Source organism: Diceros bicornis, chromosome 18, assembly GCF_020826845.1.
Source record: "Diceros bicornis minor isolate mBicDic1 chromosome 18, mDicBic1.mat.cur, whole genome shotgun sequence".
NCBI classification, from domain to species: domain Eukaryota; kingdom Metazoa; phylum Chordata; class Mammalia; order Perissodactyla; family Rhinocerotidae; genus Diceros; species Diceros bicornis.
The window spans coordinates 18563367-18589948 of NC_080757.1; the positions used below are offsets into that span (position 1 = coordinate 18563367).

Consider the following 26582-nt stretch of genomic DNA (forward strand, 5'->3'; position numbering starts at 1 on the left):
CTCTGCCCCTGTCCTGAGGCTCACCCACTCTCCGGTTCTGGACATCCCACAGATTAACTGGCCTTCGCTTAAAGCCGACAGGGAACAGAAACTGCCGCACGTGCAGACATGGCCCTCTCAAGACTGAGCACAATCGCCACCGTCCACTGTGCACGTACATGTGCCAGGCCGTGCTCTCTACTCACCTCATTTAGTCCTCAGCAACCCTGTGAGGACAAGGCTGTCACTATCTCTCATTTTACAGTTAAGGAAACTGAGGCACAAAGAGGTTCGGTGATTCGCTCTACGGCTTATAGCTGGTAAGGACCAGGGCTGGAACCCAGGTGCGCTGACTCACCCTGCGCCAAATACTGCCCTCTATTCCTCACACTGCACTTCCGCTCACAGCATTGATGAAGCACATACCATATGCGAAACCCCAACTAAGGGCCAAGGGGGTAGAAAAATGAATATAACGAGCGTTAATGAGCACCTACTATGAGCCAAGCCCTCCTACAAGTTATCTCACTGGATACTTTTCTGAAAGGCAAGTGGCACCATTTTCCTTTTACAGCTAAAGAAGTGGAGGCCCAGAGAGGCTCAGAAACTTGCCCAAGGCTAGGATGACTTGAACCCAGACCTGACTTGGAAGCCTGGGCACTGTACAGGATGCCCCTCAGCCTTTTGGTGAGCAGTCTCTCTTTCCAGTGGGTCTTGTTCTTGCAAACCACTAACACGGCCTCAGAAGAGCCAGCAGGCTCACACCACCCTATCTACGAACACCCGGCATGTGCCCGCCTACCTCCACCCTTCTCCACTCACAGCAACTCCCCACTCACTTGTAGAGTGAGTGGGGCACTCCTCTGGGGAGTGCTGGGGCAGGCCTAGCAGCGTTAAGCCAATCCCTTGCTTATCCTATTAGTCAGGATAGGGCTCCTTAGCACCTTCACATCTTCCCTCCTTCTCTGAGGGGGAAATCAAGGCTCAAACATGGGCCAGGTCTTGGCCAGCCCCTCCGAGCCAGTGGGGCTGAGACCAGAACCATGCTCCTATCTCCACTTCCCAGTGGTACATGGGGCCAAGTCAGTGATCCCCGGACACTGCTCAGCACATCTCATCTATCTCTGCAGCCTATCTGAGTCAAATTATATGAAGTTCTCCCTCCATGGGCAATTTTGGAGGGGCTCAGTGTCAGTGTGGAAGTTTTTCAATGTGGGAAAAGACCAAGAAGCTGTTTTGACCTCTCTCTGCAGATGGGCTAGAAGTGGAGTCCTCCTCCTGTAGGTCTTGGGTGGCCTTACCCTTTCCCAGTAGGAGATGGTTTCCATCTCCGGCTTCCATTTTGCATTCTCCTCCTCCAGGCCATTGTCTGGCCCTGCAGATTCTGTTGCTTTAAAGATCAGTGACCTCACAATCGGTTGCCATAGAGACCATTGTGATGTCACAAGCAGAGGACAAGTAGTTCAAGGAGGAGTGGAGGGTGGCAATGCGTGGCTAGAACTGAGAGACGTTTGGGATTTCTGTCCTATTTTCATGCCCAGCAAAGGAAGTATCTGGAGCTGAATTCTGATATGTGAGGGAGACCTGACCAAGTTTCCCTATGTTCTCCTGGGACTGAGATGCCTCTGAGACCAAAAGAAGGGTCAATGAAAAAGAACATCAGAAACACTCCCCACTTGGAGGCTGTAAGAAGCGGATGACTTTTGTAGCAGAAAAGAATGAGATTAGATGCCAGGAGGAACTGTGGGGCTGGAAGGTCCCCCTGGAGGGGATGATGTTCCCTTGCTTTAGGAAGCTTGAACCATGGAGACACTTAGGCTCTCAGGCTTTTATTGCTCTGTTTAAGCCCCTGGTAGAGATAGAGATGCCACATTACAGGGTGTTGAAACTGTATCTCCCCTCCCTGGTCTGGGAGCTCTTTGAGGGCTCTGCCTCTCCAGTAGCCTGCTCAGGTCCTGGCACAATAAATGTTCCCTGGTTCAGTAAACAAATGAGTGAGAGGGTGATAAATGAACTGGGTAGGTGGTTGGGTGAAGGATGAGAGAATGCATGGAGGGGAATGGATGGAGATGGGCAGTGGGGATAGCAACGATGGACAGTTCCCTAAGCTTTGCAGCTCTACAGCTGCCTGCCTCTCTAGTTACATCCCACCCCGCCCTTCTTGTTTTCTGTGATCGAGCCACACTAATCATCTCTTAGTCTTGCCTACCATGGGACTTTGCACATACTGTTCCTTCTGCATGGAATGCACTTCTGTTCCTTTCCAATCAAATAACTCATATTCATCCTTTGGCTTTCTACTCAGTTACTATCTCCTGAAGGTAGCCTTTCCTGACCAGGTCAAATCCCTAGCGTAGGCCTCCATAGACCTACGAACCTCTCCTGAGACCCTGCTGTATTATTGTAGTTTTGCATTTAGTCAGGCGGTTCTGTGTGAGGTCTCCCATTCTAGACAGAGAGCTCTGAGCGGGCAGGGCCAGTGTCTGTTTTCATTAACCTTTGTATCTCCAGCACTTAGCACAGCAGATACTCAGTAAATATTTGTCTAATGAGTAAATTAATAAGTAACCAGCCCTGCCCTGCCTGTTCCAAGTGGCCTACCCTCCACAGACTGCACCAGGGGAGAGCATCCAGGCACAGGCCTCCTGGAGGTGAACCCAGGGCAGAGGCCAGAGGCCAGGGAACCTGAGATCCCTCCCATAGCTGCTCCAGCGAAGACCCACTGGCATCTATGTCCTTCTGCTCTGCCTTGATAGTATATCTTGTTTTCATCACCAACTATCTACAATCACTTAGCCTCCCAGAGTCTCAGTTTCCTCATCTGTACAGTGGGGACAATAATAGTATCTACCTCATAGGATTGTTGTGAGGGTGTAGTTAAATCCACCAGCTCAATGCCCAGTAATAGCAAATAATAATTGGTGCTATTATTCTTATTTTTAGAGGTCAGGAACAGCCCACTGGATTCAGGGACTAACTTCTAAAAATAAGGGGACTATACTAAGTTTTTGTGAATCTGCTTTAAATGCATGTGGCAATATTTTTAAAGAAGAAATACTTAAAGCCCTTCTGTTAAATATGAATCAGCTATGAGTCCATCCTTTGTGTAATTCCAAAGCTTCATGCCTGGGTTTGCTCAAAGGGGAAAACTCAATTATCCTCTCACATTATTCAAAGCAACCCCCTAATCTTGTCTCAGGCATAAAAAAGGCACCTAGCCGTGGCTTGATCCAGGGTGACTGCTGTCAGGGCCAGGGGCGCAAGGTCAGTCTGGCTGGGGTATTTGCTCGTGCCTCCCCCATCCTGCCCTAGTCCAAGTGGAGCTGGTCCTGCAATTCTGTAGGGTGGAGGGGCTCTCTCTGACAAAAGGAGACCAGCTTTTGGTCAGTCAGTGGCCCCTTCTCCTTGCTTGTCCTATGCATAAATACTCTCGGATCTATTGACCAAACACTACCAGCTCCACATAGGAAAGAACTAAGATGCCTTTGAGGGCCACCCCAGCCAGCCTGGGAAGCTTTGATCCTGCTACCCCCACCCCCTGCTCACTGTAGCACTCCCCCTGAGGCCCACCTGCCAGGGGCAACCCACAGGATGCACCCAGGGCCGCCTCCTCCTTTCTCAGGAGCTCACCCCACCTAGTAACCCACTCCCTCATCACATGGCCGACATCCCGGTACCAGGTCCCCAGCCCCAAGCTGCACTACCGTAAACCCAACGCCACTGGACAGATGTATTTTACGTAAGTTCAAGCACTAGAAATATTGAGTTCAGAGAATTTTATTTCTAGAGACATCTACATTTCTCTGGGATTATCACCTGTCTTTGTTCCCTCCTTCTCCGGGTTATTATCTTTGGACCCTTTCCAAGCCAAACCGCCTTGATTGCTCAGGGAGAAGGCTGCCAGTTTCCTCCCATGGTTTCTCTGGGTCTGGTGAGAGTGACCTTGGGGGACTCTTTCTTCTTCCCCCGGTACAGCTCTGCAGGTGGCCACACTACCCAGCAGCCTTGGCTTTTAGGAGCTGGCTTCACCAAGAGATTCTCCAAGTGCCAGGGAACATTGAGGGAGTGGTGGAAGTGGAGGCCTCATGCCCTCCAAGTTAGGGAGCCTCAAGGTACAGAGGGGAGGGAGAAGGCCAGCTGTTCTTTTTTCTACACCGTGCCAACCTAGCCTGACACCAAATTAATAGCATTCAAATGAGATGCAAAGCATTATGCAAATCTAGAGGAGAAGGCCACTCTCACCTGGCCTTTGGGCTGTTGGAAGGCCAGCACCTTGAGGCCTTTCCCAGAGGACCCCAAGGGCTCCCTTCAACTTCAACCCTCATCCCTTCAGCACTACATGGTGTGAAGAATCCAATGAGACTGATGTGACCCTCTCAAGGTCCTCTGATCCAAGTGCCCACTCTGGCCTCACCTCCCAGACACTCAGGTCCTCTTCCATTCTGAATTGATGCAGAGGCAGCCACAGAAGGTGGCATAACCTCCCTCTGGACACCAGTATTCCAGTTCCCCACTCATTAGCGGTGCATGCAAAGTAGATGCAGGGTTTTTTTGCATCTATTTAACTGTCCATTAAAATGGACCCATGCCCATCACCTCTGCACAGGCCCAGGCTTCCAAATTGCCAACCCCCGCTGCCTGCAAGCACCATGTGGTTCCTGCGCCTCATAATTGCTGTGATGTTTGTTGAGCTGTATTTGCATTTAACTTTCCATCTTTCTCCTTCAATCAAACCGGGGATGGAGCTTCTGCAATTGATTTTTCATTTTATTTTCAGCCCCTTGGTGGGTTTTCAGAGTTTCCTTTATTAGTGCTACAAACTTGAACCCTGGGACTTCTGTCACATGGAGGGGGAAAGCCTCCTCCTGCCCATCCCAGGACTCCTACGTGAAAATAATCTAGCCAGCATCGTGGATCTTAAGTCCTCTCCCCAGTCTCTCTGTTCCAGCACCTGCCTCATTTCTGCCCAGCCAGTGGCATTAAACATTTATAGAGCTGTGGAGGATCAAAGGCCTTGGTTGGGGGTGGTGGGCAGGCTGGAGGCCCCAGGTTGGAGATGGAAAGTAGCTTACATCAAACCACTTTCTGCTGCTGTCTCCATCTACTCTGGGCTCTTGCTACAGCTGATCTGGCCCTGCTCCTGGAGCAGGAGCAAATGCTTAGGAGCCAGGACTCCCCTTTTACCAGGGCAGGGCCCTCTCCCTGCCCCTAAATTCAAAGGGTTAACTTGGGGTATTCCGGAAGCCTGGCTGGAGCCGTGGCATCCCAGACTGTTCCAGATGCTGCAGGGTCTGGGAGCTCCCACTGAGGAGTGGGTTGTGGTGAGCAGGCAGCTCCGTGCCCCTGAGAGTCTCTGGAGTGAGGTGGCAGCCCCTGCCACTGCTTCACTGAAACCCCAAGTCCCCTTAGCTCCACAGAAGATGTAGCTCTGGTTTGAAAGCTGTCTTGGAGGAGAGTAATTTTCTTCTCCTCTCACTCAGAAAGCAAGTGTCACCCAGGCAGAGACTTCAAAATAAGTCACCAATGCATCTGCGATCCCGCAAATTGATGGGCTGTTTGGAACTGGGGAAGAGAGGCTGGCTTCTCCGGGGATGTGGGCTGGATGTCTGGCACTGTCTAGGCAGAGGCTACGAGGGTCCCTGGAGTCGGAGAGCCCCTTCTTCCCTCTCTCTGGCTCTCAGTCCCAATGCAGCCATTGTCACTCAGACCTCTGGCTTCCGAGTTAGCAATGAACCCCTCAGTTCTTACCATTTGCCATGATGCTTGAAAACCCACCTTAATTTCACCTAGATGAAAACCCATCTAAAAAAACAATAATTCCAGACTCCCTGGTTTTGGTACAAATGTCTTTGTGATGGGGTAACCCCTTCAGTGTAGCCACTAAGGGTGTCCTGCAGCTCAGATGACCACAAAGCCTGGCCGGAGCCTACTCCAAACCTTCCTCCTACATCCCTGCAGGGACTCCCTGCTCCACCAGAACCCATCTTCTCACTGACCCCAAACTATCTTGCATTTTCCACCACTTTGCCTTTGCATTAGCCACTCTGGATGTCCTCCCTCTTCCTCTCCATGGACTGAAACCTAAAACATATTTAAGACTTGATTTCAGTCTACCTGTCTGCTGTGTAAAACTTTCAGTGACATCTCCCACCCCCAAAAGAAGCAGTGTCCCCTTCTCCACTATCTCACAGCACTCATTTGGTACCAATGACCCGCCTTGGGCTCTAGACACTCCTCCTCCACCCCTACCCCCACCCCCACCCCCATGCCATCATTGATTCACAAATATTTTTAAGCATCTACTATGTGCTGAGCACTGGGCCAGGTTGGGAGTGGAGGAGACAGACATGTTCTATGCCTTCACAGAGTTGACAACTATTAGAGAGGACAGACAATTAAGCAAACAATTATACAGACAGAGGAAGCCCAGAGTCCTCTGGGGGCAAAGAGCCAGATGAGGGACACAGAGAGAATAGGAGAAACGAGACCAGTGAAGGAAGACTTGCAAGTCTTCCCAGGCTGCCACTTTCAAATATGTAGATGACTTGAGTACAGTGTAAGCCTGCAGCATACAGCCAGATGTCCCCTAGGGCATCCTATTGTCCTCAATTTCTCAGTAATGCTGAGATCTGGACCCCTTGGAAGGCATGAGACAGGGTGCTTGACAGAAATTCTACTGCTTCCCAGTTTGGTCTCCGCTCTGCCTCAACCTAACTAGGACCTCATGGCCTAGAGGCCATGCTGACCATCTTTAGGAGGGAGGGACAGCCTAGGTGCATTATTCTTCCCATAATGCAATACAAACCCATTTTCTGAGCTCAGGGCAGAATGATGCTTTCTGGGACTTGTAGTCTCCATTGGACCACCTTCTGAATGCCTACATTTGTTGGGGCAATAGCGAGGGTGATGTGGCGAGTTCCTGGGTGGCCCCTCTCATCCACCTTGTGAGTAGTACTCAACCCATTAAGGAGCCCAGCTACCAGGAGATAAGCCTGCCACCAGCTTCCAAGTCCCCATGAACCATCCTGGCATACAAAGTTCATTCCTGAGTCATGACTCCCCTCCTCTGCTCAAGCTGCTTAGTCCAGAGGGGCCCAAGAATCAAGGAGACTCTCGGGAGTAACTTCAAGGAAGAAAGGAGGAATCTCATGCCATTTGCCAGTATTTTCCAAAACTCCCCTCAGCCACAGAACCTTCTACCTCCCTCCTCTGTTGGCAACTCTCTTTCTCCCTCTCCTCTGCACCTTCTTTCCTGGCTTCCTCTCCTCACCTCTATCCTTTTGTCAACTCCTTCCTTCTGCCATACTTCTGCTACTGCCCTCTTTTTTCTCAGCTTCTCAAAATGACTGTCCAGAAATCCTCTCCTAGTAACTCCCTCAGATAACTCCACACGCCACCTGCCTGCTGCCTGGGATTCTTTACAGTGGTCCGGGTGGCTTCCCAGAGCCCACAGGAAGACGATCTAGAAAGAATCTGATGAGCAGCGCTGGAAGACTGTGGAGGTGGTAAGGAACAAAAGACTCTCTGAGGAATGAGACTTGAGAGCAGAAGTCTTGCCACCGATTTCAGGGCGAGGTCAGGAAGGGCATTGGACAATACCTGGGATCTGGAAGCTTTGGGGAGAAGCCAAGTTTATAGGAAAAGAACTAAACAGAAAGCTGTCCTTCCCCCCGGGGCCACATGGAATTCAGCCCTTCTCTTCCTCTACACGGAACAATAACATCAGTCACAGAGTCATTGTCAAGTAAGCCCATCCATGGAGCCAGAGACCCCTGGATCTAAACATCAGTATCAGGGATGGCACAGCTGTGATTGCCATCTTTGCTGCCCTGTGACTCACCGGGTCTCCTCAGCCCAAGCAGAGCCCTGGACGCTTATTTTTCCATGGCCTTGAATGGTACAGCCTCCCTGGCTACTCCCCTGGACCTCTTCAAGTCCGTATATAAAATAGCCCTAGGGAAATATCCCCACCCCCTATGCCTGTCCCATCTTCTCCATCAGTTCTAGGAACCTAGGCAGGGATAGGCATACAGGTTCTTCTCTTACTGGCTGGCACTGTGGCTTCTCTGGTCCTGTAGGGGGGCCAAGGCAGGGTCCTAGAGATCCAGAGCTGCTCGGGGACCCGGGATACTACCTTCAGCTGCCCACAGCTTGGCCCAGGTTGCCTCCGCGAAGTGAAGAATGTCTTCCCAAGACACTAGTACCACTGGCTTTTAACTATAATATCAAGATAATTAAGCTTTTCTGTGAGCACAGTTTGCTGCTGATGCAGCTGCCTGGAGCCCTGGCATTTATTGAGTGCAAAGTAATAATTTATTGTCCTTTGTATGCTCAAAAGCTATCTTCATTATCGGCCCAGGATGGAGCTGTCACAAGGGCACACGGGCATCGCCAGCTGCCTAGCTGGCGGACATCTTCCCAGGTCACTCTTGGTGCCCTCAGGTACCAGGATGGGATGGAGAGAGATGGGGAAAGGGCTGCTCTCTCATGGAGAATCATGAGAACCCCACTTCCTTGGCAGGCTGCTATTGGGGGAGAGGGTGGCAGGCTTGGCTGAACATGGGCAGCGCGGAAGGGCGGGGGCCGTGTGCACACGTTAGCAGGGCAGTCCTTCCCCGGATCTGGCGGCGGCGCGAGAGCCTGTGCTCTCGCTACTAGGTCTACTGCGCCTTTGCTGGAGACTTTACGGTAAGCCGCTCCTCCCGCGCCCCCACCCCCAGCCCCGCGCGGCGATCCCCGCCGCCGACGCCAGGCGCTGGCCGTGGTGCTGATTCTGTCAGGCGGCGGCGGTGGCGGCGGCGGCGGCCCCGCTCCCTCTGCCCGGCCGGAGCCCGCTCTGTGCCCCGTGCTCACGCCCAGCCGAGGCCCCCGCCCTCCCGCCGCGGCCCCGACCTGGGGCGCGGCCGCAACCAACACCATGCGCCCGGCAGCCTTGCTGCTCCTGCCCTCGCTGCTGGCGCTCCTGGCTCAAGGTAAGGGACCCCGGCGTCCGGCAGCAGGACGGGGTCGGGGTCGGGGTCTCGGGGGTGGGAAGAAAGGACTGTCCCTGCGCCCAGCTCCGTGCATCTGGCTGCCCAGCCAGGCACCGCGCTCCGCCGGCTGCGCTGCCCCCCGCGCCGGCCGAGCCGGGCGGGGCGCGGGCTCCGCGGGCGGGAAGCTGCCGTGGCTCCCGCCATTCACGCCCGGCCGAGACCTCGCCTTTAATCATCTCCTCGGATCTAATGGGATTTCTCTGCTGCAATTCATCACGCCACCCTCTCCCCGCACACACTCTCGCGCTCACCCGCGCGCTACCTCGCCACAGTCCAGGCGCCTAGGAGAGCCGGGGCGCGTGCCGCGGGGGGAGGGCACAGGGCGGAGAGTCGAGACCGTCCTGCTGGCGGCCCGCGGTCCCGCCTTCCCTGCCGCCCGCCAAACTTCGCTCGACTTTGCCGCCTGTTCCGGGACCTCTCGCGTCCTCACTGCGGAGGGACGGGGCCGAATGGCAGCCGGACCCGAGGTTGAGACGTCGCTCACCTCTCTCCGCCTTGGCGCTGCCACGCCGGAGTCGGAAGCTAGAGTGCAATTTCAGGGAAAAACTCGGGGGGCCCTGGGCCTCCTATCCGGCTCCTCTCTCTGCCCTGGGCTGCAGCAGCTGAGGTCCTGGGATAGAGACTCTGTCCTCCTCGAAGTCCTTTCCTTGCATACCCCCCACCGCCCACCCCGCACACGCCTAGAGCTTTTCCTCCCTCCAGGCCTGCCGTCCTGCTTGGCCCGCGCTCACCCCACGGCCTCAGACCCGTCGTGGGAGGACTGGCACCCCACCCTGCGGCCCCCGGTCCCCCGCTTACAGTGTGGTCTCCAACTTCATCGGTCCTGGGTCGAGGAGCTTGGCCATGGAGTGGGCAGCAAGGGAGTGTTTGGGGGGAGGAGGGTGTTCTGTGCCTCGGGGAAGAAAGGTTTCCAAGTCTCGACGGGACCTGCCGCCTCGGCACTCATCAAAGCTACGTCCGGACGCCCAGGTCCTTCTTCCGCTGCAGCCCGTCGGCTGGTGGGGTCACCAGGACCTTGTTGGGTGTTGGGACCCGCCGTGCCTCGCAGTATGGTTCGTAGCGCCTGATGTGGAGCGGGGAGAAGGTGGGAGTTTCTAACCTCCTCTCTCGATCTTTCCAGGCCGCGTCGGAGGTCAGGGCAGCGGGGCCGGGGCCAGGCTGGGCCCCAGGACGTCAGTTTTCTTCGCTCTGCATCCCCAGGGACGCAGAAGCCCCTCTCTGAGCCGGTAGCTCCAGTCGCACGCGGCCCGATGTCCTCGCCCCGCCCCCTGGCTGCCCTCGCGCAGTCCTTTCTTTGCGCCCGGAACTCAGAACCGTGTGTTCATATTGGGGGGTTGGGGGGTCCGGCAAGCCCCACCCGGCCGGGGGCTAGGAGGCGGGGCGTGGAGAAGCCAGCATCCTGGCCCAGCTGTCCGAAGATGTCCCTGGGAGTTCGGGACCTGTCTTGGAGTCTGGCCACGTCCTTGCGCTGGACAGCTCCCCTGGGGCGCAGGGCCTGCGTGTGCCTACTGGCGTGTAGCCTGAAGCCTCGTGTGTGGATGTGTGGGTCTGAGTGTGAATGCACTCAGGGCCCAGCGTGTTTGGAGTAGCGGGTCCGAGTGTGTCTGTGCTTCTGGAGGTCTGGATGTTGGGTGAGGGCTCAGCAGTGAGCAGGTGTGAGGAGTGTGTAAGACTACTAGTATGTGGTGCAGCCTCTACCAGAGAGCTCCCTGCAGTTCTAAAGTGAGACTGCGGGTCTCCAGGAGGATGGCTGGTGTGTCGAGGAGCCCTAGGAGCCCCACTGGGAGTGTGGGTGGGTGTGAGTGTTGGAAAGAATCTGTCCACTCTGTGGCTGAGGGTCTGTATGTCCCTGGCTAGTGTCCCTCCCTGACCCACCTCGAACTCTCCAATGCCCGTGGGGCCACCTGCCCGAGGGATATGTGGGGTAGGGGTCCGTCTGCTGGAGAAGACCTTTATTTTCACTCCCCAAGGGAGAGAGGAAGCACCCTGCAGTGTCAGGCCGCAGGAGAGAGGGCTTGGACCTGGGCCGGCCCCGGTGCGCTCCTCCCTTCCAGTGGGGCTGTGGGTTCCCAGTCATTGGGATACTGAGTCGTCTCATTGGAGAGCAGTGCATTCGTCCATCTTGGGGCCCCTGGGGGGCTTCAGCCATGAGAAGGCAGGCTTTGAGCCGTAAAGGCCTCCGGCTGTGAGCATTTGCCGCCCAGGCAGTGCAGCCCGTGGCCTTGTGGCATCTCGATGGGGCCCTCAGAACTTTGCTCACACATGGCTGAGGGACCAGGCCATGGGATGCAGCCGGGAGTGGCCCAGAAGTGGCAGAAAGCTGGGGAGGTGGAGGCTGCGGGGACAGGGCAATATCCCGCTGGGCCTGGCTCAATCTCACAGGCTCATTCCCCTATTCCCCCAGCAGCTGCCGGGGCGCGATTGTTCCCAGGCATAAGAGGTGCCATGGGCCACCGGTTATTCTCTCAGCCTGTGGGCGGTGCCCACATGATCCTGCCACAAGGGGGTGGAAAGCAGTGCAGGAGGGGCAGCACACGCCTGCCCAGGGCCTGCTGTGTCAGTTTAATGATTTTTAATGAGCAATTACCTTTAGTCATTCTCCTAATTTCTGAATATCAATAAAGTTAATTAAACTCTGCATGTGTGAATGTAGCCTGGGGAGATTGTGAAGGAGGTAGCAGCAGAGACTGGGGCGGGGTTGGGTCTCCAGGGGCAGAGGCTATCTCCAAGGCTGTGTGACCTTGGACCTGAGGTTCCCCCTCTCTGAACTCTGATTGAGTGTGTGGTGGGAAGAGGGAAGAGATGGCATCCAGGAGGCAAGGCCTGGAGGAGGAAGGAGAGAAGGAGGAGGAAGGCTTGGCCTCCAGCAGCCCCAGTGCCTCAAAGGTTAACAAGCCAGGGCTGCCTTAACCTATGGTAATTGCTGCTTCCAGCAGACTCTGGGAGGTCCTGGGTTCTGAAAGTACATTCCTGAGTCTAGGGGCTGCAGCCAAACCTGACACCAGGCCCTGCTCCCTGTCCCCCCTGCCTGGCACTTTGGGGTCAGGCAGTGGGTGCTGGGGACAAGGTCCCATGGGAGACAGTGTAGATTCTACTCAGAGTCCCAGAGGTCGACATGGGAGGCAGGAGGCTCCCCTGGGCTTCTGAGGAGACTGGAAGACTCAGAAACTGCCATGGACTGGAGGAAAATTCTGTGTTGGCTTTTTGCCCCTCATGGGCCTAATCTCATCAGCTTTTGCAGGCCCTGGCGGTGGTCCCAGCCTCCTTAGCAGGGTGGCAGCTTAAAATGCCTTGGGGACACTGTGGGGCACTAATAGGGATGAAGGAGACACAGGGGCTGGACTTAATTAGAAACTAGGCTTAATTAGATCTTCTGTGCCCCTCCCACCTTGGCTGCCTGAATGGCGAGGGGCATATCAGAACGCCTGCTTCCTGAGCCCCTCCCTCCTCCACCTTGGATGCCCAAGCCTTCCAGCCTCCTCCCACCCTGTTAGTCCCCACCTCTCCAAGCCCATTCAGGCTCCGTGTGCCAGGTTGGGCTCAGCTCAGGGATACTAAGTCCCCACCTGGGCAGAGCTATCAAAGCTGGGTACCCCACCCCCCAACCAAGAGAGAGGGTGTGGAAAAGGGCCTATAGGAAGGGGCTACTTTAGTGAAGGAAACTCTCAGCCCAGATGGTTAAGAGCTCAGGCTCCCTGTGTGGCCTCAGGCATGCCTCTGCCCTCTCTGGGTCTCCGCTTCGTGGAGCGTTCAATGTAAGGCTGCACCAAGCTGATGGTTGCCAAGGCTGGGAGCACATCAGTGCCTCCAAGAGCTGTCAAGTCATGCAGATTTCTGGGTCCCCAGCTTACTGGCCTGCTTTCAGGGAGGAAGAGCCAGGATCTGTCTGTAAGAGGCTGGGGGGGTGGAGGGAGACAATGCTGCCAGTCCTGATCAGCAGCTAGGAGGTGGGGAGAGGCACTAGGAGATCTCCAACATCTCTCCAGACTAATTCCAGCAAGAATTCAACTCACCCGGCCAGGCCAGTCTGTTCCCCAAACTAGCTATGTTCTCAGCAGCTTCTGGGCTCTTGTTCCTTCTGCCTGAAATTTTTTTCCCCTCCTGGGCCAGCCTGGCTCCCTCCACCTCATGCTTCAGGTCTCAGCTTATTTGGCACTTCATGCAATTCTTCAGCACGTATTTATGGGGCATCCTACTACATGGTTTCTGAGGGGAAGCCTCACCTGACCTCCAGCCTGGGTCAGGGGACTCTTCTGTGCTCCCGCCATCCCCTGGCTTCCCCCATCAAGGTACAATCTTGTTTGGTCATGAACACCTGATTGCTTGATGCTCCTCTCTAGGAGCAAGACTGAACTCAGAATGAGGTCACCAAGTCTGTTTTGCTCACCCCCTCTATCTTGGGGCAGCTCCAGAATTCCTATTTGGAAGAAGTTCAGGGTCAGCTGCCTGTTTAGAAAGGAGAGTTGGGTGCATGGCAGCTGGGACTGCGGTTTGACGCTGAGTTTGCCTAGCAAGCACACTATTTTTACATAGATTGTATGTTAGGATTTTTTCCCTTTCCTAACGGTTGGCCAATTATCACAACTGTAAATTATAGCCTTTACTTAGTTTTTTCCTTCCACAAATTAAGCTGTCATACCATCAGCCTGAGGTGGCTTGGGAGTGGGGAGCTGATGGCCATTCTGAGAGGGCTAAAGCCTCTCTCCAGCCACCCCTTAGTGCCACCACTGCTTGTGTCCCCAGTGGCACAGAGCCTAACACATGGCAGGCATTAAATACATGTTGAATTAATTCACGAGAGTTGCACAGGTAGACAGTGGCAAAGTTAAGCCCAGGCTTCTTGACTCCCTCCCATAGCCCCTACCCACCACCTCTGCTGGCTGAGAAGGGTGCCCTGTATGAACTTAAGGACTGAGGTAAGGGAAAAGCAACTCCATGTCATCTGGCTTCATAGCCCCCTCATCCGTCTCAGCTTCATACACCCTCACAGAACTTGGAAGGACCCACATGAAACCTTGGGAGCAGTTCTGAGCCTGGCATGCCCTCAAATGGAAAGGTAGGGGCCAAGGAGTCATCCAGGACCACAACAATTCATGTCCACAAACCTTTCACATCTCCTAAAAGAGAAATCCCTGGGATACATCCATCCACCATTCATTCATTCATTTCACAAACATGTACTGAGGTATGAGGCATGGCCCAGAACCCTCAGCGCCCAAGCCTTTCACATGCCTTTTCTATTTAATACAAGAGACTAGTTATTCCCACTTTACAGACAGGAAAACTGAGTTTCAGAGAGATTAAATCACTTACCCTGGGCTTCACAGCCAATAAGCTAAAAGGCTACTCCAAAGTGCCTGCCCATTTTGCAACACCTGGCTGCAGCCAATACTGTGTGCACTCCCCCAGCCTGAGGCAGAGCTTCAGTACAGGCAGATGGGAACTCAAGAGAGTATTACTATCCGAATAATAATAATAATAGCAAACATTTATTAGGCACCAACCATGTACCAGGCACTGTACTAAGTGCTTTACGTACATTAGCTCATTTAGTCTTTATATCATCTCTATGAGATAGAAGCTATTATCTGCATTTTATAGGCCAAGTTCAAGCCCACGTTGTCAGACAGACCCAAGACATAAATAGTCCCTAACTTTCTTCTAGCACATTTCTGATGATAACAGTGGCTTATCTTCCTGATGTCTACCCTCAGTCCTTACTGCTATAGATTAGGGACATTTTATCTTGCTCAGTCCCTAGCGGCAAAGGAATAAAACATCCTTTCTGACACTTGAAGGCCCGGATAGAGCACAGGGCTGAGAGTCAGGTGAACCCTGAAGTCTTGGGCCAGAAGTCAGTGACCTTGGGTGACTCTTATTCTCCCACCTTTGGGGGCCTTGGTGAATGAGAAGACCAATCACATGGGTCCTGGTATCCGGGCTGCCCCACCCTCCCCCCTCGGCCCCCTGCTGAGGCCGGACCCGCGCCCCCCCCCCCCCAGGTGGGAAGGCCCAAGCTTACCTGAAGCTTAGCTTCTGGACAGGGCTGGGCACCACACCTGCCCCAGCCTCCCTCCACCTGCCTACCTGCCGCCCAGCTACCAGCCCTGGGAGGGGAGGATCGATGCCGCAGCCGCTGGCAGTGTTGTTGGCCATTGATTGTTGAGATTTCTCCGCGGGGTCCGGAGCAAACAAACCTGCCGCTTCTCCAACAACAATCCAGGTCTCTGACTGCAGAGTCTGCAGCCTTGCTGGCAGGCAGGCTGGCAGGAAGGGGCGAGGGTGGGAGGTCCTGGCTGGGCCCAGCAAGGACAAGGGGCTCTGTCAGGAGATGAGAAGGAATTGAGTGGGCATGGGAAGGGGGCAACGGAGAGACAGGGTGAACCCTAGACCCTGCGCATGCCTTGTTCGGTCCAACCTCTACATTTTGGCTCAGCCATGTTTCCACACCTGGAATGCCATCCTGGGTCCTTCTGCTTTTTTTTTTTTTTTTTTATTTCTTTTTCCCCCAAAGCCCCAGTAGATAGTTGTATGTCATAGCTGCACATCCTTCTAGTTGCTGTATGTGGGACGCGGCCTCAGCATGGCCGGAGGAGTGGTGCGTCGGTGCGCACCCGGGATCTGAACCCGGGCCGCCAGTAGCGGCGTGCACGCACTTAACGTCTAAGCCACATGGCCGGCCCAGAGCTGCCTTCTTAATAAGCTCTGCTATGACTGTCTACCCAGCTACCAGGGGCCCTCTGATTTTAATTAAGTGAGATACAAATGAGATACCAAACAGCACCTACATGATCCAACCACTTGCTTTCAAAAGGACAGGAGATTCCCGGCCGGGGACTGCTCTGGGCCTCAGTTTCTCATCTATAGCAAGAGGGCTCACATTTCGGGTCTTTGAGGGCCCAGCAAACCTTTGGGATCCCTGGCCCTGGCCATGCTGGGTGCCCTCCATCACCACTCTTCCCATCTCTGCTGGGTCTGGGTGCCCCCCTGACCCCCCAACAAGGCAGAGCAAGTGCAGGGCCCCTCCTGCCACCAAACCGCATGTACTGCAGAACCCAAGCAGTGGGTCTCTTCCCTCCCCCAGTGCAGTCCCCAGGCGCCCAGCCGGAATCCTGCACCCTGCCATCAACCTCAGTATCTCCCTCAGTTCCCCGACTCCTCCCTTCCCCATGGGCTCCTCTCTCTACCCTCAGGACCCTCCTTCCAGCTGGTCATCAGGCTGGGAGGGCAGAACTGCAGGGCCCCTCTGAAAAGTGCCTGAACCACAGAGCACCCCCCTACGGATGCTCATTTGCATGCTGTTTTACCCCCCTTTGCATGCTGGCTCCTTATTAAAGGCACAGAAGCAGACCCTGCCCCTCCCCACTCCCAGTCCAGATCCCTCCAGCCCCCGCCATAGCTTCTCCCTCCCTCCCTCCCTCCCTCCCTCCCTTCTTGCCCAGCAGCTGAGCACGAGCTCCTTTGTCCCACAAGCAGCCACCTGCTGAGTGTCTGGCCTGGGTCCCACCAGCCAGCAGGTGCCTAGGGAGTCCCAGAGCCTGGGAGGGGGGGTATCAGGCAGGGTGGAGAGCCAAGTTGTGCCTCAGGGAGGAGGGGGCAGTCCTAAAGGAAGAACAAGATCAGAAGAGTGCTGGTCAGGGAGCCAGGACCCCCAGGGTTTAAATATAATACTGGCTCTTGCTGGCTGGGTGACCTTGGGCAAGTCGTGTCACCTTCCTGTGCCTCAGTTTCCTTGAGAATTCATGGTCTGTCCCACCTCTTTCACAGAACAGCATCAGGCTCAAAGGAAATCAGAGGGAGTGGTGACAGGCAAGAAACTGGAAGATCCCCTTAAGGGGAGGGTCCTCCAAGAGCCAGAGCTGTCCACATCAGGAGGGGCTGATTTTCAGGTGGTCACTGGAGGGGCTGGATCAGAAGCCGGAGGAGCCCAGGGCTGGACTGTTGAGGCGGTGGGGGGGGTGGGTAGTAAGCGGCAGCTGGCCCAAGTCTGACCAGAAAGGGGAGATTAGCAGTGCAGAGGGATGGAGGCTGCGTTCAGGGTGCCTCTAAGGGCCTTCACCCTGGCTCCCTGCTCTGATGGACATTGTCTTAGATATTGTTTACATCCAGCAAGAGGATGTGGGGGTGATTTGAAACATCTGGTCTGGCAGCTGGCAGGCCCCCTGCTGTTCTGAGGCCATATTTTCTGACTGATGAAAGGAAATGGGGGAGATGGAGTCACTTTTGAGGATATAAGAGTCCCTGGCATCTCCAGGCAAAGGCATGAAGATGCGAGCAAACAAGGCATGCAAGAGATGGTCATTTGCTTATCCAGCCTCCGCTTCTCCGCCTTTCCTCACTGCCCACTCAGTTCTTGTCTATCTTCCGGCAGAGCCCTAGCCCTGCCCTACTGGGTCTGGCCACTTCCCTCCCATCACACACACCCCCATCCCCCGCCAGCCCAGGCTAGGAAGAGGCCTCTTGCTTAGGCTGGGGTGGTGCTCCTGAGGCTCCAGCCACCTAGGTGGTGCCCTCAGTCTAGTCTCTGTTGCACCTGTATCCTTGTTGCTGCCTCTGGTGCCCCCTGGTCCTTCCTTGCCCTGGGCCTCAAGCAGAGGAGACTAGAGGAGACAGGGGAGGAGGACTTAGCCCTCTCAACTCAAGGTGTCCACACACCCAGGCTGACAGGGTCCTTGGAGGTCAAAGCAAGGTTGGGGCAAGGGAGAAGACTGAGGGATTAGGGACTGCATGGCTGGTGCAGAGACTCTGGTATTCCTGGGAGTCTGGGGGAGAAGAAGCCCCAGATGTGCAGGTAGCCACGTCTGTGTGCATCGCTGCCTGGCTTGTCCATCTATCCCTGGGTGTCTGTGTCCATATGTCTCTGCATATCTGTGCCCTTCTCTCCCTGCATCCCAGGACTGTGGCCCTGGGCGTAGGCACAACAGGCCCCAGCTCAGGCTGGTCTCTCCCTTCCCAGAGCCCCCTCCACTCTCTTCCTCCCCAATCTTGAGCTCCACTGACCCCTCAAGGAGACTTGTAGCTGGAGCTGCTGCTGCTATTTTTAGCAGCTCTGCACCCCTCCCCTCCCCCACTCAGGCTTGCTGGGGAAGTGGGGAGGACAGCCAGAGCCTGGGGAGCCTTGAGGGCGGGGTGCTGGGCTGGTAAGGCCCTTTCTCCTCAGTCCCACAAGGCCATGGAGGCAAGGGGAGCCTGGAATCATGCACAAGTGCAGGGCCCATGCCCTGGGGCAGGTTAGGCTCCATCCCACCTGCCTGGGGCTGGGAGAAGGTCCCAGGATGTCCTCCCTCTGCTCCCTCCAGGTCCCTAAGGGCAGAGCCCAGGCCTTCAGTTACTCTTCCTCAGGCCATTTGGAAGTAAGGCCGCACGTCCTGAGTCTCCCCTATAGAAGCTAGAGAGGCAGAGAGGGGCTCAAAGTGTCAGGAAGTCTGGGGGAGGGAGGCACACCAGGATAAGGTGACTCCCTACCCAGGGACCTCTGGTGCTGCCCTGGAAGTTCCCAGAAGGGTTTCAGGCCCTTGCTACAGCTCAATTCTGCCCAAAGGCCACCACTAGAGCCCCTTGCCCTCCAAACCTTTGGGGCTTCTGGGTCCCCCTGCCGCCACTGCCCCAGCTGCTCTGAAAACTGACACCAGCTGGGAAGGGGTAGTTCAAGCAGTTCAAGGGGCCTGAACTGAGGCACTAATGAGGGAGGCATCCCTGGCCCCACAGAGCTCAGACTGCCTTTGCTTTCAGAGAGCTTTTGTTCCTGCATCTGTCCTTCTGTCTGTTCCAGGTCAGCCTCCTGGGCCCGGCTAGACCACCTCCCAGGGCTCATGTCAGCCTATCTGACCCTATTTCTTTATCTGTGGGATGGAGAGGATTAATCAGGTAGTGTAGGTGAATGGGCCAGCAGAGCCTGGCACACAGTAGGTACTTAAAAATGTTAAATCTTGGGCCGGCCCCATGGCTTAGTGGTTAAGTGCGCGCGCTCTGCTGCTGGCGGCCCAGGTTCGGATCCCGGGCGCGCACTGATGCACCGCTTCTCTGGCCATGCTGAGGCCGCGTCCCACATACAGCAACTAGAAGGACGTGCAGCTATGACATATAACTATCTACTGGGGCTTTGGGGGAAAAAATAAATAAATAAATAAAATTATTTAAAAGAAAATTGTTTAAAATAAATAAATAAATAAAAATGTTAAATCTCTCCCTAGGTCCTTTCTCACCCCTTCATCCTCCACCTCCCACCATGTGCCCCCCGCAAGCACATGCATATACATACTTACACACATGCGCACACACACAGCCAAGCTCTCCCGATGCCCAGCAAATACTGGCCAGCAGACAGAGATGAGGAGACTGGGGTCCATTGCCATACAGAAGGAAAGTGGCACGTCAACAGAGCATAGTCCTCCACCCCTGCCCACCATGAGGCTCCATCAGCCCCTGAGTTTGGGCACTGATAACAGAAGGGCTGTGACTCTCCCCCTCACCCACCCAAAGGCTTTCTAAAAAGCCAGGAAACAAATACTATATGAAAAACCAGACAGGCCCAGAGAGGGCAAGAGAAGCCCAAGGTCACACAGCCTGTCAGTGGCAGAGCTACCTCCATGCCAGAGTCAGGGCTCTGACAAGGCCTCACTAGGCTCCTCAGCTTTCACAGCTAAGAACAGACACTCTAGTGACCTCCAGGGGAGAGAAATCCCACCTCAGCATCAAGGACGAAGGTAGCCCCGGAGTCTGGGCACAGGGCCCCTCTATCCCTAGGCATCTCTCTCAATCCATCTCCTCCAAGAAGCAGCTGACAAAAGCAGCCACAGGGCAAAGGTCACAAGGTCAGGGAGGTGACTTTGGCCCTGATGCACAGAACAAAACTCTTCCTCTGACCTACACGCCACAGAATCTTGGGGCTACCGGGCTGGTCATTCATCTCAGAAGTAGACACAGGCGCTGGGAGCAACCTCAGTGGTGTTGGCTTTTGAACTTCAGGGTGGGGGCTGGGAGGGGGCAGCAGTCCAGAGACGCTGGTCTGGGGCCCAGGACAGTACCTGCTCTTGGGCCCTGGCACATTATGGCCGTGTCTTCTGGGCTCAGTGGCTGGGAAGGAGTGTCCTTGGCAGGTGCCTGGAATTGGGCAGGGGGCAGAGGACAGAAGGGCTGGCTGCCCCTCCCTAGATCAACCCCTGTCCCCCACTTCACCACTGGGCTGGGCTCAGCTGGCCCTGGTACTAGCTCCTGGGAGAATGCAGCTCCAGCCTTCCTCATCCCAGCTGACATTTCCAGGGTTTTCCATTCAGAGAAATACGGTCCCTGCTGTTGACAAGGGGGTGGTGGGAGCCGTTGGTGCTTGGGGAGGGCTGGCCTGAGCACCAAGCTCAGGGCCACATCCCTACCCTGCCCCGGTCACACTACTGCAAATTGGCATAACCGGGTGGAGTATGGTAGACTGATTAGTGACGAGGCTGGTGGTGGAGGTGATGCCAAAGCTGTTCCTCCCACTCCTTCCAGCCTACCCCAAGGGTGGGGATCAATTCTACTGCCCCCACCCCTAAGGCCAGCCCCTTTCCCCCAACCCCTACTCCAGGCCCCCAGTTCCTGTGCCACCTGCCCAGCCCCAGGAACTGTGAGCAGGCAGGGCTAGGGCCCCCAGGGCCAGCAGCAGGCAGGAGGGGGGAACGCAGGGCCGCAGGGGAAGGTGTAGAGCGCAGCAGGTGATGCTGTAGCAGAGGCCTCATTAATCACCTCTCCAGCCCCCAGCTCTGCAGTGGTGAGACCATATTAGATTTTAAATTGGAAAGCAGAGAACGTGGCAGTTAGCTGGGAGCTCCTTCTACCCTGGTCACAGCCTCAAGGAAGGGAGGGGGCAGAGGGGAGAAGAGGGCTGGCCCTGCCGCAGCCCAGAGCCCTTTACCCCCTCCCCCTACACACCCAGAGCCTGAGGGGCTGTCCAGGCCACATGGCCCTGGGAAGGGTCAAGTTAGGGTCCAAGAAGGGGACAGAGTGAAAAAGAGCGAGTGCAGCAGCCACCTTGGGGAGAAGTGCATCCTTTCTGGGAGCCAAGGCCTTTCCCAGCTCGAGGACTATGTGAAGCCAGCTTCCAGGATGTGGAGTCCATGGGCAAAGACAAATGGTAACCACTTGTGCCCTGTGCAAGTGTTTGAACCTACACACACATGTGCATGCTCATGTGCACACACAGCTCCACACACTCACAAGTGCACGCATATGTGCTCACATGAAGTAGCAACTCGGTACGGAAGAAATTTTGAGCCCAGGCTGTGGAACAGGCAAACCCAGTTCAAACCCCTCATTTGCCACTTTCCTCCTCTACCAACTAGGCTGATTCACTTTGCCTCTCAGCCTCAGTTCCGTCATATGTAAAGTGTAAAATATTGATTCCAAGCACAAAAGGCTGCCACTCTGGGCGGAGGTCCATGCCTGACCCACAGAGGGTGCTCAGTAAACGTGAGTGCCCTCCGCCAGCCCCAAGGCCAGGCAGCTGCTCCCGGGCTGCCCCAGGAGCCTGGGGTAGTGGCCAGGCCAAGTGTCCTGCCCCTGTGCTCCTGACTGGGCAGTGAGGTAGCCGCAAGTCAACAGAGCACAGCAGGCACTGTCATGGAACATTCACACACCCTGGTCCCATCCTAGGCCAAATCACATGAGGCCAAGCTTTCCTGGCTGCCCTCCACCCATAAAGTCCTCTAAACTGGCTCTGCCTGAGCTCCTAAAATTGCCCATCGAACACCCTACCCCTCAGAACACCAGTGCTGGGCCAAGGCTGGGGAGCAAGCACCATCGGAGGGAGTGGCTGATAGGCCCAGCTCTCCTGAGGCCTTAATAACAAACCTAGATAAGTCCCAGGGCTCTTTGTCATCTCTGCCTGCCCAATCCCAGGCCCCAGTTTTCTCAGGCCCCAAAGAGGGGAGCAGACACTGCCACCTCGTCTTAACTCTTTTCCAGGACCCTCACTCCAGGCTCTTCCCTCTGAGAGATGGTGAATTACTGCAGGGGTCAAGAGGTCACGTTATGAAGTTGCCCTTTCCATGATGGCAGCCACTCACCACACGTGGCTATTTAAGTGTAAATTCATTAGCATGAAATGAAATTTTAAATTCAGTTTCTCAGTCTCACGAGCCACATTTCAAGGGCTCAATAGCCAAGTGTGGCTACTGGCTACTGTCTTGAACACGCAGATATAAACATTTCCATCATCGCAAAAAGTTCTGTTCAACAGCACTGCTCTGGGGCTGGATGACCTCTGGGTTTCCATCTGACACATCCAAACTGGTAACCGTGGAGACTGCACTTCCCTGGGTCCCAGTTTCCTCATCCATAAAATGGGATAATAAAAGTTCACATCTCATAGAGTTATTATGGGGATTAAATGAGTTAATTCTAGTAAAGTACTTGAAAGGGTGCTAAGCGTGTGGTAAATTCTCAGTAAACAGCAGTGTTCAATATTTTTATTCAGAGACCCTTTTGGGGCTCACCAGATCCTGGAATGTGAGAGCTGGCAGGGTCCTTATATATTTTTCCCATTTTACGGATGGGGAAATGGAGGCTTGGGTTGGAGAAGTAATTTGAGCAGAGGGACCCAGCCTATTAGGGGGAGGGCCGAGACCACTGGGCCGACTCCGGGCTGTTGCCCACTACCCCCACCCAGTCACCCTTCATCTGGCAAGAAGACCCCAACCCTGGAGATGCTGAAGTCCAGGGTTACCCACCACCCCAACCCACTACGGTTGGGGAGGTAGTTGCCCCTGGCAGCAGGAAGCAGTGAGCTCTCTGTCCCTGGAGGTATGCCCACACATGGTAAACAGCTCCAGAGTATCGGAGGGTTCACTCTTCAGAATAGTTGGGCCAGACGCTCTCCAAGCCCCAACATCCTAAGTTCCAGCCCTGCCCCAAGTTTGCTCTGTGACCTGGGAAAAACCCCTGGACTCAGCTTCCTCCTGCATAAATGAGGGAGGGATGAGAAGCTCACAAAGACTACAGAGGCTCAGATTCTGGGAACCAGCCACTTCCTTGCCAGGATCCTGGCCAAGAGGAGGTGCCCCATTCATATTTGCACTCCAGATTTGACTGGACTGCCAGGGGTTGACCAAGAGAGGGTAGTGAGAGGGTACGATGGGGGGTGGTCAGTGGCAGGGGAAGAGAGGGTAGGCTGGGACTGGCGGACCCTCAAGCTTGGACCGGCAGACACTCTTCATCAGTTGCCAGTTGGGGCTGTGCTGGGGCACTGCCAAGGGCTGGTTGCCCATCTTCTCCCTGCAGGACCCGCCCCTGCCTTCCCCTGCCCACTCCTGCTGGCCAAGGGCCAGGCACTTTGGGGAGCAGGGAGCCTTCTGAGTGTACAGATGGGCAGAATCCCAGCTCATAAACTGTGTGTCCTGAGGCCACCCATCACTGTACCCAGCACCAGGGGTAAGTATTTGTGGACAGAGATGTGGGAAGAGAGATGCCTCGTGCTGGATCCTTGCCCACAGACACGAGCGGTACATATGCTGAGGGCCCACTGGAAAGTGCCCCAGGAGGTCAGAGGAGGGAGCTATTGTCACCCACTGGGCCAAGCAGGGCTGGCTCCCCACTGGGGTGGATAGGCCTAGTAGGATGGGGAGGGTTTGAAGAGACAAAGTAGTGAGCATATGGGGCACAAGGAGGAAGGCACCTGTTCTGGCAGGGAAGGTCCCTTTGAGTGTCTCTCTGTGTCCACCCCAACCACTGCCCCTTCAGGACACCACCAGGACTTCCTTCCCCATCACCCAGGGCTGCAGGGCTCCCAGCATGAGTGCCCTGGGATAGTGGTGGCCAGGCTGGTGGGGAGCTAGTCAGGAGGCCCCAGGAGCTACAGCTGAGGGCCAGTGGGAGCAGTGAACAGAGCTGAGCTACGGAGCTGCCCAGCTCCGGGTTCTGGTCCCAGGCTCTGCCACTCACTGGCTGTGTGACCTTGGACAAGTTACTTAACCATTCTGAGCCTCAGTGTCTTTATCTCTGGGGATAATGACCTAAACCTCCCCGGAATAAGGGGAGGATAAGAGATTACGTGTGAGGGTGCTAGGTATATGGTGGGCACACAGTGAGCACTGAGTAATGGCAGCTGTAACTGGCCCCAGCTGCCTGACTCCAGACCACAGGAGCCAGAATATGTCCATTCTGGCCCTGCCATATCTTCTAGGTGACCTTGGAGAAGCCACACCCCAGCTCTGGGCCTCAGTTTCCCCATCTGTCACCTGGGACTTATGTTGCCTTCCCTGTTAATACAAGTATTCGGATAGCAGCAAACCTACCTCAGATGCGGGGACACAGTAGGGGTAATTATTTCAGTAGCACATGGAATCAGAAGCCTCTAGAACTGGACCTCAGGCCTCAGAGGCCCTATTTGGCCCTGCCAGCCTCTGGCTGGGGCCCCTCAGTTCAGGGGCCAGGCCTGGGCCCAGTGGGACTGTCACCGTGGAGGGCAGGCTCTGGCTCAGGGGGCTCAGGCACTCTCACTCCCAGGGCCCCCCTTCCCTCCCTCGGGCTCTGGGATGATGGGGGCCTGTAGGGGCCAGGCACTCACTAATCCCCTATTAAAACTTGAAAGGGGCCGGGGAACCTCCAGAATAAACTCATTAACTTTTATGGGATAATAAATGGAGCCCATTAAATTCTCATTCTCCCTATGCTGGGCCAGCTTAACCTCCAGAACCCAGAGGGATGGGCTCCCCGCCCACTGCATCCCCTAGGCTCCCCCTGTACCCACCTGCTGGCATGCTCCCCACCTCCCCCCAGCCGAGAGCTGGTGCTGCCACAAGGTGGGGATCAAGCCTGACCCCATCTCAGAACTCTAGGGTCCCCTCCTGTGCCTGCCTCAGAGGGGCCAGCAGCTTGGGCCCTGGAGGAGGAGTGTCTGGCACCTCTGCAGGGCCTGCAGCTGTGACAGGCGGCCCCTCCTGCCCTTGCAGAGGATGGGGTGGGGCTGGCAGATGGGAGGATACACCTGTCTCTAGACAGTCCTCCCCAAATCCAGGATGTCCCCACTCCACAGATGAAGAAACACAGGTTCGGGCCGGCCCTGTGGCTTAACGGTTAAGTGCGCGCGCTCCACTACTGGCGGCCAGGGTTCGGATCCCTGGCGCGCACCGACACACCGCTTCTTCAGCCATGCTGAGGCCGCGTCCCACATACAGCAACTAGAAGGATGTGCAGCTATGACATACAACTATCTACTGGGGCTTTGGGGGGGAAAAAAAAAAGGAGGAAGATTGGCAATAGATGTTAGCTCAGAGGCGGTCTTCCTCAGCAAAAAGAGGAGGATTAGCATGGATGTTAGCTCAGGGCTGATCTTCCTCACACACACACAAAAAAAAACAACAAAAAGAAAAGAAACACAGGCTCAAGTGGGCAGCCCCCTGCCCAGGTCACACAGCTAGTGAGGCATAGACTCGGGATTGGAACCTGAGGTTTTCTGGCTGTTTGGTGCAGAAAGATCTGCAGAAACAATAGCACCAAAGGGGCAGCCCAGCTGGCCCTGCTGCGGCATCTGGAGTCTAACTGTTGCCTGGGGTTGCGGTTCCCCCAGGCAGGGACACCGCGTAACGACAGACCAGTTCCAGCTCCGCACGCAGCTCACCAGTGCTGTGACCCTTGGCAGCCTCCTGGGCCTCCCTGAGCCTCAGTTTCACCATCTTTAAGACAGAGACAGTAACACCTACCTAGCTGGATGTTATGAAGAAGAGTCTCCAGTTATGGCTTCCCCTAACCAGAGGCCAGACCCCCCATCCCCACCCGAGTCTGTCGGGGGTGGAACACAGGGGCCTCATCTCTACCCTCACCCAGCCCAGCCCTGGGGAGGAGGGGGCAGGGCAGGAGGCCTTCCCCGGGAGGCCCTGGCTGGGGCTGGGGGGAGGGGGCCTCCAATCCCAAGAGGGGCAACGGGGCTGGGGCTGGCGCGGGCCGGGAGGCAGGAGCGGGAGAGAATCCACAGGGGAGGCATCCTGAATGGCTCATTAGTGCCCATGAAAGCCTTTTTTCATTTCGTCTAAATACTTTAAACAGGGCTCCCTCCGATGTCTATTTGCATAGCTTAAGAGCTAATGCGGGGGGAGGGCCCAGGCAGCGCGGAGCCGGCCGGGCTGGGGGCCTCCGGGAAGCTCCGGGCTCCTCCGCCTTGGGGACGGACGGCGGTGGGGGGAGGGAAGGGGTGATTCCCGGACCAGCCCACTTGGAGATGCAGTCGTGGCCCTGTGAGGAGGGCGGAGCAGCCGGGAGAGTACGTTCCTGTATTCCGGCACCAGGTGGAACGGGCAGGTGGGGTCATGGGGGCCTGTCTTGCTGTGGGTCAAAGCCCTGTCCCCACAGACACTCAGGCCTTGAAGCTGGCTGCTCTTTTCACGGGTGGTGCAGTATTGTCCTCATTTTACGGATGACACGGTTGGGGTCACACACACCACCACCTAACAAGGGACGATGTCTCCCAGAGAGGAGAGGCCTCACACGGGGCCAGCCCCTCCCCACCTTAGAGGCCTGCCTCAGTGTTGCCCTGGCAGGGGGCTGCCCAGCCTCGGAGTGTGGCCTCTCCCTCAGTGCCCCCGGAAAACTGCATTTTAGAGT

The 26582-nt window shown here is 55.6% G+C and overlaps 1 protein-coding gene across 1 annotated transcript in view; it reads right to left on the reverse strand.

Moving 5' to 3' along the window:
- Positions 1–10177, reverse strand: part of PIPOX (pipecolic acid and sarcosine oxidase) — a 46870-nt gene extending 36693 nt beyond the window's left edge. The window contains exon 1 of the mRNA XM_058560219.1: positions 9810–10177. Coding sequence (XP_058416202.1) covers positions 9810–9856 — 47 coding nt within the window. The 5' untranslated portion in view covers positions 9857–10177. The remainder of the gene's footprint in view (positions 1–9809) is intronic.
- Positions 10178–26582: the final 16405 nt, after the last annotated feature.